The following is a 16,783-nucleotide window of genomic DNA, read 5'->3' as shown; positions in this document are numbered from 1 at the left end:
ATGTCGTCTGAGACAGCGGTTGAGCTCGATGACGACTTTACGCACCTGGACCTTGTGGAAAAAATGAAGAATCTGTCATTGAAACACGACACGGCCTTCAGCGGGAGGTGTTTTGGACCATCAAGTAGTTTGGTGCTCTTCATCAACGCCCTTTCTACCAAAAGGAAGTTGACGGGTCGCTTGAATACGATACAACTGCACGACTACTCCAATTTATATCCTGTGTGTCCTGTTTTGAGCCTCAGCCGGCTTCTCTTTCGCTAACCAGCCCCGACGACTAGTGGGAGCAGGCTACTGCCGATGCCGAGAAACCTTTTTATGTTTTTCCTGATAATGATCTTATTATGAACTTAGTCGCCATATATTTTGGAACGATCAATCCAATTCTTCCAATCCTGCATCGACCTACATTCACGAAAGACGTCGCCAATGGGTTACATTTACGCGATGAAAAATTTGGTGCTGTATTACTTCATGTTTTACATATTGCGTCGCGTTATTCCGATGACCCAAGGGTATTAGCCGATCCCAGCTCGAGGCTTTCCGCAGGTTGGAGGTTCCTCGTGCAGGCCCGCCTCTTCAAGAAAGCTGTGTTGGCTCCTCCTAGCTTATATGAGATTCAGCAAGCCGCAGTAAGTATATTTCCTGCCATTTTTTAATCAAACTCAGCATGGCTTCGGAAGCTCGGGGTGATATGCTCCATGGCAACTTCCGTTCCTCAGTTTAGCTGGACCGTTATTGGGCTCGGACTACGCGCTGCAGTAGAAATTGGGTTACATAGGCAAAAGCCGAAAGGGCACAAACCGACAGTCGACGATGAACTTAAGAAACGATCCTTTTGGTACTTTTCCTATTCTTCTTATCGCCAAGGCATGGCTGATAGAACTGTATGCAGGGCGCTTGTTACATTTGACAGACTACTAAGTCTATACCTGGGCCGGCCCATCACGATCCAAGAGGAAGAGTATGTTGTTTTGGTATATTCCATTACTCTGTTGAGCATTCATATTTTACCATAGCTTCTGCCGGTTGAATGCGACGATGAATATTGGGATATTGGTCCTAATGGAGAAGTGCATTTTTGCCAACCGGCGGATAAACCTTCCAAAATCAGCTATTTCAACGCTCAAATACGGTTGGGCGGGATCATGTCGGTTGTCGCGAGGAATTTGTATTCCATCAAGAAAGGTCGAGACATGTTAGGTCTTAACGGAAAGGATGAGCAGCGCATCGTTTCTGACATGGATTCTTCCATGAATGCTTGGATGAACGCCATCCCCGACCATTGCATGCCTTCCATTATGTCAGTTGAACGTTCTACTTACCATGCTTCAGTACGTTGGGACCCCGAACGCGACAATACTCTGTTCTTACATCAATCTGCGGTTCTATATAACACCTATTATATGCTCCAGATCCATATACATCGACCCTTTCTACGCACGGTCTCTTCTTTTTCCACTTCGTCTCTTGCTATATCCACGATAGCAGCCAGATCTTGTACTCGAATCCTTCAGGTCCATTTGAAAAGAATAAAGTTTACATCGCCCCACCTTCTGGTAAGCTGAATATCTCTACCTCCCTATTCGTTGATCGAAAATCATTTTAGATGAGTGCCTTCATGTCTGGTACTGTGCTGGCTATGAACATCTGGAGTCGCAAACGGGCGAGCCATCCCCCAAATGCAAATGATCTAGCTAGCTTTGAAGAATGCCTAGCTACGTTCATACATGCTGCCGACACGTACGTTTGAGTATATTTCGTACCACGAATATTCTGACATTGGTCCGTTGATAGGTGGAATGTTGCTGGTCGTTCATTGTAAGTAGCAGTTTCCAAGTTTCACATACGCATGACCACAAGCGGACGTCTAGGAAAATGTTCAAGGGTATGGCTTCCTTTGAAACTGCTAGTGTTTTAGATGGGACTTCTACTGCATATCCTCCGAAAGATGTCGGCCCTGTATCTGCTCCCATTTGGGAATCGCATTATAACATACGAGACGCTTCACCTAAACAAATGCAGCAATTCGGTACGTTGACCCTCCCTCCTTCTATCCCTTTGTTCACGAGAACCAGCTTCTACAGATCCAAAGTACTCGGACAGTCATCTAGAGACCCACGCTGGTGCAAGCCAGCCCTTAGACTGGACAGACGTGAAGTTGCTGAATCAGTCTCAATCATCATTCTTCGATATTGCGGAATCACATTTGTCTGGTGGCGTAGGCACGATCGATAGGTGGACTTTGGCACCTCCAGGATTTGAGTGAGCCGTCACTGTCTTTTGGAAGGTATCTACTAATAAGTGAATCTGTAGCTTCGCGGAATGGGACACTTACGTTAACAGTATGGGCCTCGAGAATGGATACTCTTAACGATTCGAAGTTCTGCAGCTCCGTCAGAACGTATGAAGCAGATGCCTCGATCTAAACATAGGCCAACCAAAACGTAGCGTCCGTCATTGGTGTCGCATACATAGTTGACTTGGGCGTCTGAGAATTGATAGCGACTCGAAGCGGTGGATTATTTTCTATCGTCCTCGGAAAAATTCAGCATTAGCTGATACCGCCCGTGTTGCCATTGTTGCAAGACACTATGTTAAAGTTAGTCAGCGTCGAATAAAATATTTCTCACTTATTGCAGCACGGTCTTTGTGATTACAGCAGGTAATAGGGAACAGTAATATGGCTCTGAAGCGTACAGAAGAGTCATCAAGTAGGGAACCGAAATGATTGGTAGAACATAAACCCAATTGAAAATTACGCGGTTCAAGTTGGGCCGCCGATCGCGATATGCCTTCGTATGGTAGTCTTCGCATGGTGGTAATGGAAGAGGGTGGACGGTACCAACGCATGTGTTCTATACCAAGATCGAGAGATACCAGAATCGTTTCTCGCCTCTGTACGCGAGGCTGTACGCATACTGCATGACCATGGATTTGTATTTGGCGACTTACAGCGCCAATATTATGGTCACATCAGATCATAAAGTTAACTGATTGATTTTGATTGGGCAGGAAAGGACGGCGAGGCAGAATATCCAACAAGCTTGTCCAAAAAGATACGGTGGGCACCGGGGATAGGGGCGATGGAGAAGATGAAGCTCATGATGATTTTATGTTTGATCAGCTGTACTATGGGTAGTCGAGATATGCAAGAAAAAAAATGGAACAAATCATAGTCCATTGACGTTCACTTTAGCTTCCATCTCTAGAGCATTTCAAGAGCATTTACGTGGCACTGGTAACAAGTACTCGCGAGGAACTGCAGACGGACGTTAGCGATTGTAGAACTCTGCGATACGATCATACTAACCTAAGATCATGCCGCTGCCACGATTCTGTCGAGCGCAGGCATTTATGAACTAAAACCCATGATTAACTTCATCTAGAACCCTGAACCAAAATGCGAAATCCTACAGCAGGGAGAGTGATATCACCATTGACTTTCGCCTGAATGGCAATCTCAACCTCGAGATTAAGGTCCAGCCTGAGCTTTAGCGCCTCTTTTTGCTTCCTAACACCGCCTCTTCCGAGCCCTTCGTTCTTATGTTGGCCGATTTGACTTCCAGGACCAGGGAAGGGACGAAAAGTGGTGGAGGGGCCGGGGGAGGCAGAGCGAGTGGCAGATGCAGCTGGTTCTTGAGACATTGCAGGAATATGTGTTCGCTGGATGGACAGAGAGAATCCCTGGGAAAGAAGCGCCTTTTATATGATAGAATGGTGATCTCGTTGCCGAGTCGTTTAACTCGTTTTGGTGCGGTGCGAGTGTCCTCGAGAGATCCTGTGCGAATTCTACCGGGTCCAAATCACGTTCGGAATGGGGGCGGTGGTTGCATTGCACTTGGGGTGCACCACCTAATCGTCTCTTCCATTGTAGGTGCGCGTCCAATGGAAAGGGCCCTCCTGTGCGCATCATTCTACCAGCCCAAACCCTCTTTGTGTGGTCGTCAGGATGTAAGCGTATGTGAATTCGCATATGTGGCTGGCCCACAAGGAAAATGTTTGTGATGTGTGAACTTTAGCAGCGCGCATGAGAGGTCGATTTGAAAGCATCGCATCATAATCCGTGATGATTTCGTATCGCTCGACTGCCGCATGGTTGTCTACCATTCAATTTAATTGGATACGTTGATACAGATGCCATGAAACGAACTTAAAAAGAAGATATTGGCTCTAGTTTCGGTCCTGTTTACTCAACAATGCGTAGTTTTCAATGTATGAAATCAGCCGGGGAAAGTCGAGAGAAAATAGAGTTTTGTGCTGTCGTCATAGCGAGCCTTGCCATCGTGCCCTCCATTCTGCATGCCTATAACGATGTAGACGATGTCTGTAAATAACCCTTTAGTACCGGTCGAACATGCCTGAGTATAGCATACGCACCAGAACATCGTTGCAGTAACTTCCGCTAAGTATTTCGAGATTCAGATGCGCCGTGCCGAATCCAACTGGGCACATAGGTCGCCTTGAGAATGTAAATTTTAGCGTTGTCAGAATTATTTCCTAGTCTTGTCGTCGTTATTGAAATCAAGGTCGAAGCCTACGGACGCCGGCGCAATGCGAACGAAGAGACTAGCACTTTGATCTTAATGGTCGGGAGAGAGTGGCTGAGTTTAAATTGCCCTATTCCTACGACGGCGACGAACGCGGCAACGACCGACTTGCTCGAAAGGCACGAATGGAAACAACTATTCATGCGGGTATCTTCACGACTTGATAACGACAAGGGTAAAACTTTCAGCACACCAACAGTGCCAAGTCCATCGATTATTTACTGAAAAGTCTGCAATGCACTAGTCCCTCGTTTATGCTCTGCCTCCGTAATAGAACTGTCCTTTCGTCGACAACAACGGCGTATCGCTCTTGTCTGATGTCGTGGAGCTCTATGCAGTCCTGATGGTACCGTTTGGCACATGTTCAAGTTCTTCCCGCTTCAAATCTCGAAGAATGACGCGTGTGTAATTAATACCGAGGTGAATGCACCTCTACAATAAACTTTAGGTGAGTGTCGTACCTCAAAGCACTCAAAGTTGTAATTGATAGCTATCAGGTTACTGATGATTTCGTTCTGATAATTCGACGATTGCAGTGGTTGAGTTTAAAAAGCGCAGTCGGCATGACGGCAGAGGTGGTGTCGGAGTTTTAATTGGCCCCTGCCTTCAACTTCCTAGCTGCCTTGGAGTTGTTTTGAAGTCAATCATTGCTCTCCAATATTGTCTACATCATCTATGGTCTCACGCACGTTTCAATTGCGCGCATTCTATCGAGTGACATTGCAAGGAGGTCGCCGAACCTATGCTATTTGGGATCTTCATGGTAAGATCTTGTCGTCGCCCCGATTTTGCTTACTGGACACTCCTTGCAGACGTCGCTTTAGGTCTGATTTTTATCGGTGTCTCATACCAGTCTTCAAGCTCGTACTGCGAGCATATGCTCCATGCTCTGTAGAGTTTCACAAAGAGACAGGCGATATCGATAATGGTCAGGCGCTTCCGGCCTTTGGTTTCCTACCGACATCAACCATTCTCTTATTCTGCGCGACGGATCCCTTATGATGGAAATGCAGACACCCAGTTCGTGAGAGGGCTCTCTACCGAACTGCAACCGTCCAAACCGCTATTTTTAGCAGACTCTCGCTATTTTGTCGCTTGGATGCGTAAACCTCTAGAGAAGAACGACGTCCACTGCGAACCTCAGCCCCTACCACGATCGATCGCCTGGAGTTTCATTGCGAAAGACACTGTCAACATCCCATCTTTCACCTCCACCGTCGTGGCGATGGCAGATAGCGACCCTTTAGAGCTGTAGCATCTGCTTGATACCTTGGCCTTCGCCTCCCTCGTGTCTTCCCCTTCAGTTATCGGCTCTGACCGCCTTCAGGATGTCATCGTCGTGATTTCCTCATCGAAGCATACCCTTGCTGAAACGGAGGCCGCGAACACGGTGACTTCAGCATTCGCGGATAGTGGGATCCGACGCTTTGTCGTGGAGTTCGACTCTCCCGAGATGCCATTGTCTCTGTCTCAATGGGACCTATCGCTCTCAGCAATTCCTAGGTGTGTTGTTGATGCACCGGAGGGCAGTAGTCAGCTAAGCCCCTGTTTACTCATTTCTCAACGAAAGTGACTTGCTATCCCTGCATCGATATACATTTGTATCAAGGCGTTTCCTAATATTCCCTTAATGTTGGACCGGTGCCGGAGGACAGCTACCCTTGCACTCGCGGACAACGGGTCCGACGCTATCAGCGAACAGCGTGGAGTTCGACTCTCCCGAGGTGTGGTTTTCTGTCCATGGCTTTCAGAGACATTTTCACAGTGAGGATAACTCCGTGTGCCACACATCGAGTTATCTACTTGCATTGCTCCTCTGGCGTCAGGCAGACGAGTGTTGCCTTGCACCGAGAGGTTGTACTTTGAAAGTTATTATCGTTCCCATATACCGCTATCTTTACTCCCATCTCCGACCGCAGACACCCTTCAACGCGCTCGTGTCTTGAGAATGCTAGCACCAAGGTCACACCATTCTGAACATAATTCTCCCGGTTCACTGCACCAATGAGGCAAAGCTTGAATACATCTGGTCAGGTAGATAGTTGGCCCACACCACGTACGCACTGTTTTCCCATCATCTACGTGTCAGATACTTGAACTCTGTCTTATTCAAAGAAGATGACGTGGTCAAATATCAACAAGTGTTCTTCACTTGGCGGGTTCAACTCCTCAACCCGCATCTCCAAATTGTCCCCAGTCAGTCCTCTGATATCGGCTGTGGTGGCATACTTGGCGTTTGAGGCTTCATATTTATCGTCCGCAAACCGCAGTTCGACGATTTTTACCAGTCCTGCATCACGGCGGGAGCGTATCATCTTGGGTATAGAATTCCACGCTTCATTCTTTATGTTCGTCACGTTACAAAGAATAAGATGGCGTAGATTGGGCAGGCTAGAGTGATGAGTGAGGATCTTGGTAACTCTGTGCATGTATTTACCGAGCTCAATTTTAAGACGAGAGATCGTAGAACATGCCTCCGAGGAGAGCATATTAATCATATCGTTCAAGTCGGGGTCATTCAACAAGCACGTTTGCATGCACATACTCAAACTCAAACTCTCGAGATGGCACCCCGATCGACGGAAGAAGGAAGTGACGGGTGTTAATGATCCCCCCAGCGGAATTTGAGATATAGTCAAACTTTGGAGGAGAGGTGCAGTTAGGAAGTCGAGTGAGTCTGGATCATTCACATAGAGATAACGAAGCTTAGCCACCACCGCTGGTGTACTGATATGGACTACGGATGCCCGCCAGGGCAGAAGGTGACATGTTTCGAGGTTGGGTAGGCCGGCGAGGAGTCGCAAATCTTCTGCACAAGTGATACATCCGGAGTATTGGGTTATCCTGGATGGTATCCTCAATTGATGGATCCCACGGCTGGGAAGAGACGCTTGCCACAACTGCGGGGCTTTCAGGCATATGTCCAAGCAATACCGGGAGCGGTAGTCTTGGATGAAATCTAATCCAAATGTCTGCAAAACGGGAAGGTTTGCTATAGATTCGAGGTGATGTGCATGATGCGGGACGATGCGAATGCGCACATTCTTCCAGCGATTGCAGGATTGAACGAGTAAGGACATAATCGCTTCCCCTCTTGTCAGCTCATGCCGCCCACTAAAAGTAGCCTGTATAGTGAGGGGTTGTTCGCCTGAATACTCGAGATGGGCCTGCAATATCTTGTGGGCGTGCTTGGAGAAAGGATATTTCACCACGACATTCTGAGCCCATAACGCCGGCAAGGTGTGCAATATATCCCTCCAAAGCCCACAGACACGACCTAAAACCCAAAGAGGCCCGGATACATCTAGACTATGGCGTTCTTGCTTGAGGTGGTAGTTCCCTCTTGTTTCCTGCCACCAGGAGTCGCTAACGGAGTGGAAGATTTGGATGAGAAGATCTTGGGGGAGACGACGGATGGGGGCAAAGATCGATTTGCGACTTTCCAGGGCTTTCAAAACTGTATGCCTATGCAACTCGATCTCTTGGAGCTGAGTATCATACAAAGACCGCAACCGTTTTAGCTTGACAATTTCAGCATTGAATAAGGTATATTCAGAGTCGAGCAACGGCCGTAAGCCGCGTAGAATTTGCGAAACGAAGCTATCGGAGCTTTGAATGGCTGTAGTATTCTGTAGCTGTGGCTGGAGAGGAATGATATTGACGAATCCGCAATTGCGGCACGTTAGACACGACAGACACGACATGGATTCGGTAGTTCTAAGACGGGGCTTGGTAAATCGTTGGAAGAAAATATGCTGGCACACGTAGTACCTACTAAAGATGAAGAATCTACTGTCTTGATTTGAGAGTCTGCCTAGGGGAGACTGAAAATGAAGGTGACTCGAGTCTTTGAGTAAGCACGTCTCTCCGTCGCTCCAATTTTACCCAACTAGCGTGAAGTTTCCTCGTGTCCGGTGGCGACAAACACCCTGTTTCTGCTGTTGCTGCCAGACGAAGAGTCTCGAAAGGTCATAGTAAGCTCATACACCCATGCATCTATTTCTCAATGAAAGTGACTTGCTATCCCTGCAGATGTACTGTTCCGGAAGACTGCCACCCTTGGGTTCGCAGACAGCAGAGTCTGGTGCTTTCACTAAATAGCGTGGAGGTCGATTCTCCCGAGTTGTGACCTTCTCTCTGTGGCTCTCAGAAACGTCCACATCGCAGGTAGTACCACGCCAGCACCTGACGGAAGGACGTAACGTGCCCACTTAGTAAACAATCACGTTTTGCACCAAAGAGACGTACATAGGGCTCCAACCGTTTCTGTATGAAACAGTTTATACACTGTTTAAACCGTTTAGTTTACCGTTTAAGTTTAGGTCGAGAGGCATACGGTAAACAAACAGTAAACTAAATGGTAAATGGTTACCTAATCATCCAATTAGGCAGTGCATCAATTATCCACTTCGTTGACTTTGTGCGATGCTACAACCACCACTGACCAATATTATCTCATTCCCCAATTGTTCAAGGACAATGTCTGCCTCTCGACTAGTGAGTCATTGTGTATTTTCACAAGTATTTCTTCAATATAAAGGCCGTCTTCACCATGTCCAACTGCACCCTCAGGCTTCCAAGAACCATGACACCCTCAGTCTCTTCGGTCTGCCCTTGTGCAGCAGTTTGCATGCCTTTGCAGTAACCTCCCTCCAGCCGCAGTGAAAGAGGCTTTATCCGATGATCCCATCTACCATGTCATGACCAATGTCTATAGAGAGGATGCGTTCTCAACATTCAATCTAGAATGCTGTAGATACACGTATTAATAAGAGAATTGATGCACATTTGCCGCTATTCTAAAGTGTCATGTGATCTACCCTGTACAATCATTTATACACTGTTTATAAATGGTTTCGCAACCATTTCCGTTTAGTTTGGACCTGAGCATAAACGAAAACTAAACGGTTGGAGCCCTAGACGTACATCATGTAGTCGAAAGTCATTATATTATACTCTAGTGAAAGATCGACATGTGTTCTTCACCTGGGGAGTTCCATTCCTCAATCCGCATCTCCAAATTGTCCCCAGCAAGTCCCTTGATTTCCGTTGTGATGTCGTACTCGTCCGAGCGTCCACTCCCATAGTCCGTAATCTGCAGTTCAACTGCTTTCAGCAGCCCTGCATCACGGCGGAAGCGTATCATATCGGGTATGGCATTCCACTCATATTCTTCTACAGGTGTCGTCACGCAGAGTATAAGATGACGTAGGTTGGGCAGGACAGAGAGAGAAGTGAGGGCCTCGGCAACTTCGTCGAAGCGTTTATCAAGCTCAAGTTTAAGGCGGGAGACAGTAGAACATGCCTCTGATGAGAGTATGTTGCTGACCAAGACCGGCGGCTCCGAAGAGAGCCATGCTGCCGCGCGCATATTGTAGCTCAAGTTCTCGAGGTGACACCCCGATCGACGGAGGAAGGAAGGGACAGATACTGATCCTCGCATAGGTTCGGATATGGTCAAACTTTGGAGGAGAGGTGCCGTCAGGAAGTTGAGATAATCCGCACTATTCACATAGAGATGACGAAGCTCGGCCATAGTCACCGGAGCCTCGACTCGGCGGGCTTGGAATGAGAGCGTCCAGAAATCTCGAAGATGACATGTTATAAGCTTGGGTAAGTGGGAGAGGAGCTGAAAATCTTCCAGACAAGTGATGCGTCCAGAATAATGAGTTATGCTGGACGGTAACCCCACTTGATGAATCCCTTGGCGAGGAAGGGACGCTCGCCATAGCTGCGGGGCATTCAAACACATGCCCAAATGGCAATCAGACTCGTAGTCAACGATGATATCTATCTCAATCATCTGCAGAACGGGAAGATACGATATAGATTCCAGGTGGTGCATATAATGCACGTCGGTGCAAATGTACACTTTTTTCCAGCGACAGCAGGATTGAACAACTAAAGACATGATTTCGTGGTCTTCTGTGGAATTATCGTCGTAACAGTCGACCGATAGACTGAGAGGGTGTTCGCCTGTGTGCTCGAGATAAGTTTGCAGTATCTTGCGAGCGTGCTTGGAGAAAGGGGACTTGAGTACGATGTCCCGAGCCCAGGACACCGGAGAGGAGTGCAATGTATCCCTCCAAAGCCCACAGACACGACCTAAGACCCAAAGAGGCCCAGATACGTTTAGACTATAACGGTTTTCCGTAAAGATGCTGTCCACTTCTATTTCCTGCCGCCAACATTCACAGACAGAATGGAAGATTTCGGTGAGAATATCTCGGGGGAGACGACGAATGGGGGCATAGATCGACGTGCGATCTTCCAGGGCTTTCGAGATTGGACGTCGGCGCGTCTGAATCTCTTGAAGTTGAACATCATACAAAGATCGCAACCTTTCTAGCTTGGCAATTTCAGCGTCGAGCAAGGCACGGTCAGCATCAAGCAATGGCCGTGACCCGCGTAGAAGTTGTAAAACTAAGTCGTCGGAGTTCAATTGTATAGCTTGGAGAGTTTTTTGTACATGGGCCTCCGGGGGAAGCAGATTGACGAAGCCGCAGTTGCTGCAGGTGAGGCACGACATGGAGTGAGGAATCTAGAATCCTGAAATGGGCTTGGTAAAGTGTTGGGAGAAGACACAATGGCACACGTACCCGCCAAAACGACGTGAGTACTTTGAATGACCGTCGATTTGAATCGAGAGAGATTGAGCCTGGTAAGCTGGCTTTATAGCTGCTCGTGGTACTCGTAACTGTGGATAGTTACTGTATATAGAGAGACGGCGCTTAGATCACACGTGTCGCCGGTATTCCCGGCTCACCGGTCCGCATTTTCTGAATCATCCTCTTTTTGTTCAGAAACCATCAGTGTTGCATTCTCTGTGTACTCGTACGTGCTCCGGCAACTCAATCATTTGGAACTTAAGCATTTTAATGCACGGGAATTTCAGACAAACGTATTGACAATCCTTGGTCGTTTTTGGGAGTGTATCTAGCATTTTTGCCGGTGCATCCAAGGACACAGCCTGCTTGTTGCCCGGTCTCCCCAACGTCTTTCCGCTATATTTCTCACTCGAGGACAGCTCGATGAGCGGCTAATTGAGCTGGAGTTTGTTTACCTCAGGTATCATCTTTTTCTTTCGCTGCCACTGCGGAAATGGAACTTAGCGTGCCACACAACTTCCTCAACTTTCCTTTTCCTTGTCGATTTCCCCGTGCCGACAGACGTTCCATCGTTCCCCAGCACCCGACACTGGCCTTCGAAGGAGTGCCTCTGGCGGTTGCAAATCTCAGAGCTCATTGAGACAATGAGTATGTACGACTACTGGATACTTGCGGGACCCTGACTTTATCGTATGAAACCCCAAAAGCAACACTGGTATTGGTATGTACTACGCGCATGAACTCCGAATAAGTACTAATATAGTGTTGGTGACAGGGAAAAATGAAGGATAGGAAGAAGGTAATCGGCAAAGCGACGTGCTAAGCAAACAAGCGTCAGGATCGACAACTACTGATCTCTAATAAAGCAATTCTCACCCAACCATGGCAATCGAAGTCCAATTTGCTCCCTCCAGTCCTACGGCACATTCACTCACTGTAAAAACAACAAGTCAGCTTGAGATATCCAAAACGGCGGTAATCATCGACTTACAGGAGAGAGAGGGTGATGTCGCCGTTGACCTTGGCCTGGATGGCGATTTCGACCTCGAGGTTGAGGTCAAGACGGAGCTTCAAAGCTTCCTTGGGAGCGACGGTGCCCTGGGAGCGGGTAGCAACGGAGGTAGAGGTTTCTGGGGCAGACATGTTTTGCTGATAATGAATAGGTCGCTTTTGGCTAGGCTTTTATATGAGAACCGACCGACCCGAGGTATAAATGAGGATATTTTCGTGCCATAATGCAGCTCGATAAGTCGGGTGCCTCGTCCAAGCAACTTAACTCTTTTCGTCTCGAAGCAGCAAGAAGGCACCTGCTACGTAACGGTTCTTATTTCATAATGAACACGATGTTGACGATGTCCCCCTGCCTGCGACTCGGGGCCTTTTGAACATACACCAGTGAAGTAGGACGCATGGAGCAGAGGTGTAATATGACATTTTCTTGATGGCATAGCCGGCAAGAGTAGCCATATGTATGGGTGCCTGTGGGTCCAAAATGCCACCCCAAGCTTACATTGTGGGAAGGTCCGGCTTGATTTGCAACCATCATCTCCCCATCATCCACGACTCTGATAACTCTTAACCCATCAATTCCGCGCGACGGTCTCCGAGGCGTGTCTTCATTCCCCAGAGTAGATTTCTAGAAATTATCACCGCAACCAGCTTCGGTCTCGATGCACCCCATCTCGTTATCTTTTGCGTCAAAACATAGCAATCGCTGCTCTCAAAATCAGCTATCACGAGAACAGGTCCTTCCACGGGATGACAGTTTCGAGAGTCGGCCTGCCTCGGTATTGTTCGAAGCTCATCGTCCTGTTGCAACAAATTAGCCCGAGTTTCGCTAGCCGCCACCAACACCGTTTTTCGCCCTGATACCCTTCTTTTACCTCTCTGCGTCCGACTCAGGTAGCTCTGTAGACTGCCATGGAGAAGAAGAATATCTCCACTAGTATGATAACTTGTGCATGCCATGGGTCGTAAGGGTCCTTTGCTACAAGCAAACGACAGCCCGAATGCAGGTGTTGCAACAGAGCTTCCAATTTGACTCTGGAACACCCAATGCGTTCCACGAGGGCTCTGGACACCCAAAAATTTCCTCCCCCACAAATCGCCGGTCGTGTATAAAAGAGCCTTGACTGGCTAGCAAACATCTCAACAATGTCTGCCCCAGAAACCGCTACCAAATTTGCACCTACTCAATCCTCCTCCGTCCTCGGTGGACAGATCGTTGGTCGCACCCCGCGCGAGGCTGCACCTCCTGCGGCTTTGAAGCTCCGTCTTGACCTTAACCTCGAGGTCGAGATCGCCATCCAGGCCAAGGTCAACGGTGACATCACCTTGTCGCTCCTGTGAGTAGATTTCACATTCGTCTTGTGAAGGAAGCTGATTCACAGCGTGCAGTGAGTGATTTTGTTGTCGTACTTGACTGTGATGGGGAGGTTGGCCGTTTGAAAGCACCAGGTCAGTCTTTCTGTCTCATTATCGAGAGCCACTTTATTGAGATCTCTTTGAATGTCTAGTTATCGTTGATATTGTGGATGACGGGCAGGAGATGCAAACAAATGTACCGTTGTTCTTATATGTAGCGTTGCCTTCCAATCTAATTTTCCTTGAATCATTCCGTCGTGCGAATATCAGAGAGAGATATAGGGGGGGGGTTATTGTAGATATGCTTCTCCGCGGCTTTCCGAGGCTATCAGAATGAAAGTACTTGAACTTCGTTTGTTACGGAGTCAGCGGTAGAAAAACCCTGCATATTGCGCGCGTCAAGGTTTTGTGGACCGTAGGTCATTATGCTAGACGCATCACTCAATTTCTTTCTCTTTGGGAAACTTACAGACAGCTGAACTATACGTTTTTGACTTAAGACCGTGTCGCCCAAATATGCATCATCTGCAAGCCTGGGAAGCTGAATATAATTCCATTGAAATTTATACGGGTTGGCTCTTGATATTTATGTTCGGATCTGAGCGTTCAAATACAGACCCATTGAGCTACGTTTAGAACGAGCTCCTTGGTACGTTCACTGACAAGCTGCAGAATCCAAAATCGCTACGAGTGTCCATTCTCGAGACTCATATTAGTGACGTATGTGTCCCACTCCACGAAGCTACAGGTCCACATATTAGCAAACTTTTTCCGAGAGACTACGGCGGCACACCTGAATCCTGGGGGAGCATAGCTCCACATATCAATCGTGCCTTGCCCACCGGAAAACTCTGATTCGGAATGGTTCAAGCATGACCCCTGGCCCGGGGACGAGCTTAACGAGTCCTCACTCGTCAGATTCAGGGGCAGGCCATTCGCTAAGTAATCGTTCAAGTATGCTGGATCTGTAGAAGTCGTTTACCATCAACGAAGTTTTACCAAAGGAGGGAAGGCCAAGGTACCAAGGTGCTCGGGCCATGTTTCTGGTTCAGCGCTGAACGAGCTCCGTTGGGGAGTAGATTCTGATGCGGGAGCAGAGTTTTCCCGAGGATGGGCGACAGGAATAGAAATATCATCCAAAAGTCTAGCGACCTCAATAGAAGCCATGCCCTTGAACATTTTCCTAGATGTCCGTATATGGTCATGAGGATGTGAAAATTTGAAACTGCTACTCACAATGAACGACCAGCAATATTCCACCTATCAATGAACCGGTGTCAATTTATTCATGATACAAAATAAGACGTACGTGTCAGCAGCATGTATGAAGGCGGCTAGGCATTGCTCAAAGCCGGCCATGTCTTCTGCGTTTGGCGCATGGCCAGACCGTTTGTAACTCCAGATGTTCATAGCCAGTACAGTGCCAGATACAAGGGCTCCTATCTCGATCAACCAGTGAATTGAGGAAAGGGAAGTTAGGTATATTCAGCTTACCAGAATGTGAGGCACAGTGGTTTTGATTTTGATGCGATGAACCCGAAGGATTCGAGTACAAGTTCTAGCTGCAGTCGTAGAAATGGTGAGAGACGATTCGGAAAGAGGAGAGCTGGTATGTAGAAAGGGTCGATGGATATGGATCTGGAGCATATAGTAGGCTGTATAAAGAACCACTGACTGATACAAGAACGGCGTATTGTTGTGGTCGGGATCCCAACGCACTATAAGGTAGTCAGCAGAATATCGAATGTAGGTACAACGTATGGCGTACAATGGACGGGGATGGTTTTCATCCAATCATTCATGGATGAATCTAGGTCAGAAACGAGACGCTCTTCCCATCCCTTTCCGGTAAGGCCCAACATGTCTCGACCCTTCTTGATGGAATAAAGCATCCTCACGACAACCGACATTATCACGCTCAGTCGTATTTGCGCGTTGAAATAGCTGATTTTGGAAGGTTTGTCAGCCGGTTGGCAAAAATTCACTTCTCCGCCTGGTCCGATATCCCAGTACTCGTTATCGCATTCGATTGGTGGCTCCAAGTCGAAACTGTGCCGTGATATGAATGTTCAGTAGAGAAAACGTAGTGGGTCAGTACGACGTACTCTTCCTCCTGCATCATGACAGGTCGTCCTAAGTGTAGGCTGATTAATCTGTCAAGTATAATGAGCGCCCTACATACAGTGCGATCAGCGTCCCTCGGCGATACGAAGAATAGGAAATTTACCAAAAGGACCGCTTCTTGAGTTCATCATCGACTGTCATCTTATGGCCTTCTGGCTTTCGCCTATGTAATCCAATTTCAGTTGCGGCGCGTAGTCCGACCCCAACCATGGTCCAGCTAAACCGAGGAGTGGACGTTCCAATAGAGTATATGACTCCAAGCTTCCAAAAGCATTCTGAGCTTGAGCGATGAACAATGAAAACAGACTTACGACAGGTGACTGAAGCTCGTATAAGCTAGGAGGAGACAATACCGCTTTCTTAAAGAGGGGAGCTTGCTTGACGAAGTCCCATCCTGCGGAAAGCTTTGATCTCGGATCTGCTAACACCCTTGGGTCATCGGAATATCGCGAGGCAACAGATATAACAAGAAGTAGCGTAGCGCCGAAATACTCATCCCGTAGATGCAACCCATTGGCGACGTCTTTCGTGAATGTAGGTCGATGCAGGACCGGAAAAATTGGATGGATCGTTTCAAAATATATGGCGACCAGGCTCGTAATAAGATCGTTGTCAGGAAAGACGTAGCGAGATTTCTCGGCGTCGGCCGTGGCACGCTCCCACTGGTCATCAAGACTGGTTAGCGAAAGGGAATCTGGCTGCTAAAGTAGGACACACAGGATGCGCATTAGAATAGTCGTGTAGTTGCATCGTATTCAGGCTACCTTTCGATTTCTTTTCGGTAGAAATGGCACTCATGAAAAACGCAAAACTACTTGATGATCCGAAACACCTCTGGCTGAAGGAATTCTCGTGGTTCAATGACATCCTCTTCATCTTTACCAGAAGGTCTAAGTGCGTTAAGTCGTCATCAGACTCGGCCTCTTCGGACTCGGACGTATAACCTGCAGATCGAGATAAGACTCCGTGCATGGATATTGATAAGCGCCTGGGTTTCTCTTGCAACGTTGCTCCTCCCGGTAGGATGATATTCGGATTGAGCTACGATGACTGAGAAAAGCAATGGGGAAGGTGCAGGGTCACTAAACCTTTTTAAGCTTACCCTCCAGCTCATTGACGCGCCGTTCTAGTAGGTCC

General features: G+C 47.7%; 6 protein-coding genes across 6 annotated transcripts; 1 reads left to right on the top strand and 5 right to left on the bottom strand.

The window, feature by feature from the left end:
- Positions 1–2,374, top strand: EV420DRAFT_1655049 (fungal-specific transcription factor domain-containing protein; the record flags this gene model as incomplete). The annotated part of the gene is made up of 10 exons (XM_060478836.1): positions 1–222; positions 282–632; positions 684–841; positions 896–977; positions 1,020–1,559; positions 1,610–1,743; positions 1,798–1,821; positions 1,875–2,032; positions 2,079–2,265; positions 2,317–2,374. The coding sequence occupies 10 exons, from the start codon at positions 1–3 to the stop codon at positions 2,372–2,374; spliced, it is 1,914 nt and encodes a 637-aa protein (XP_060321433.1).
- An 844-nt stretch (positions 2,375–3,218) lies between these two features.
- On the bottom strand, positions 3,219–3,648 carry EV420DRAFT_1655048 (uncharacterized protein; the record flags this gene model as incomplete). The annotated part of the gene is made up of 3 exons (XM_060478835.1): positions 3,219–3,262; positions 3,314–3,362; positions 3,418–3,648. The coding sequence occupies 3 exons, from the start codon at positions 3,646–3,648 to the stop codon at positions 3,219–3,221; spliced, it is 324 nt and encodes a 107-aa protein (XP_060321432.1).
- Positions 3,649–6,655: 3,007 nt separating this feature from the next.
- On the bottom strand, positions 6,656–8,254 carry EV420DRAFT_1771739 (uncharacterized protein; the record flags this gene model as incomplete). Its single annotated transcript, XM_060481097.1, has 1 exon — positions 6,656–8,254. The coding sequence occupies one exon, from the start codon at positions 8,252–8,254 to the stop codon at positions 6,656–6,658; it is 1,599 nt and encodes a 532-aa protein (XP_060321431.1).
- A 1,282-nt stretch (positions 8,255–9,536) lies between these two features.
- EV420DRAFT_1755118 (uncharacterized protein) lies at positions 9,537–11,264 on the bottom strand (the record flags this gene model as incomplete). Its single annotated transcript, XM_060480495.1, has 2 exons — positions 11,150–11,264; positions 9,537–11,099 (listed from the first exon to the last, which is right to left on the bottom strand). A coding segment is annotated over exon 2 (1,542 nt), but the record flags the coding sequence as incomplete, so codon positions are not given.
- An 803-nt stretch (positions 11,265–12,067) lies between these two features.
- EV420DRAFT_1602235 (uncharacterized protein) lies at positions 12,068–12,304 on the bottom strand (the record flags this gene model as incomplete). The annotated part of the gene is made up of 2 exons (XM_060475026.1): positions 12,068–12,092; positions 12,150–12,304. 2 exons carry the CDS (start codon positions 12,299–12,301, stop codon positions 12,086–12,088), a joined length of 159 nt encoding a protein of 52 aa, XP_060321429.1. The 3' UTR covers positions 12,068–12,085.
- Positions 12,305–14,263: 1,959 nt separating this feature from the next.
- EV420DRAFT_1694066 (fungal-specific transcription factor domain-containing protein) lies at positions 14,264–16,576 on the bottom strand. The gene is made up of 9 exons (XM_060479387.1): positions 16,364–16,576; positions 15,958–16,308; positions 15,750–15,907; positions 15,628–15,696; positions 15,291–15,571; positions 15,017–15,240; positions 14,832–14,965; positions 14,759–14,782; positions 14,264–14,692 (listed from the first exon to the last, which is right to left on the bottom strand). The coding sequence occupies exons 1-9, from the start codon at positions 16,520–16,522 to the stop codon at positions 14,518–14,520; spliced, it is 1,575 nt and encodes a 524-aa protein (XP_060321428.1). The 5' UTR covers positions 16,523–16,576; the 3' UTR covers positions 14,264–14,517.
- Between the last annotated feature and the right edge of the window lie 207 nt (positions 16,577–16,783).

This window comes from Desarmillaria tabescens (assembly GCF_030435595.1).
Source record: "Desarmillaria tabescens strain CCBAS 213 chromosome Unknown EV420scaffold_255, whole genome shotgun sequence".
Classification (NCBI taxonomy): domain Eukaryota; kingdom Fungi; phylum Basidiomycota; class Agaricomycetes; order Agaricales; family Physalacriaceae; genus Desarmillaria; species Desarmillaria tabescens.
Note: the sequence above shows the minus strand (reverse complement) of the source record. Positions and strands in the feature narration are given on the sequence as shown.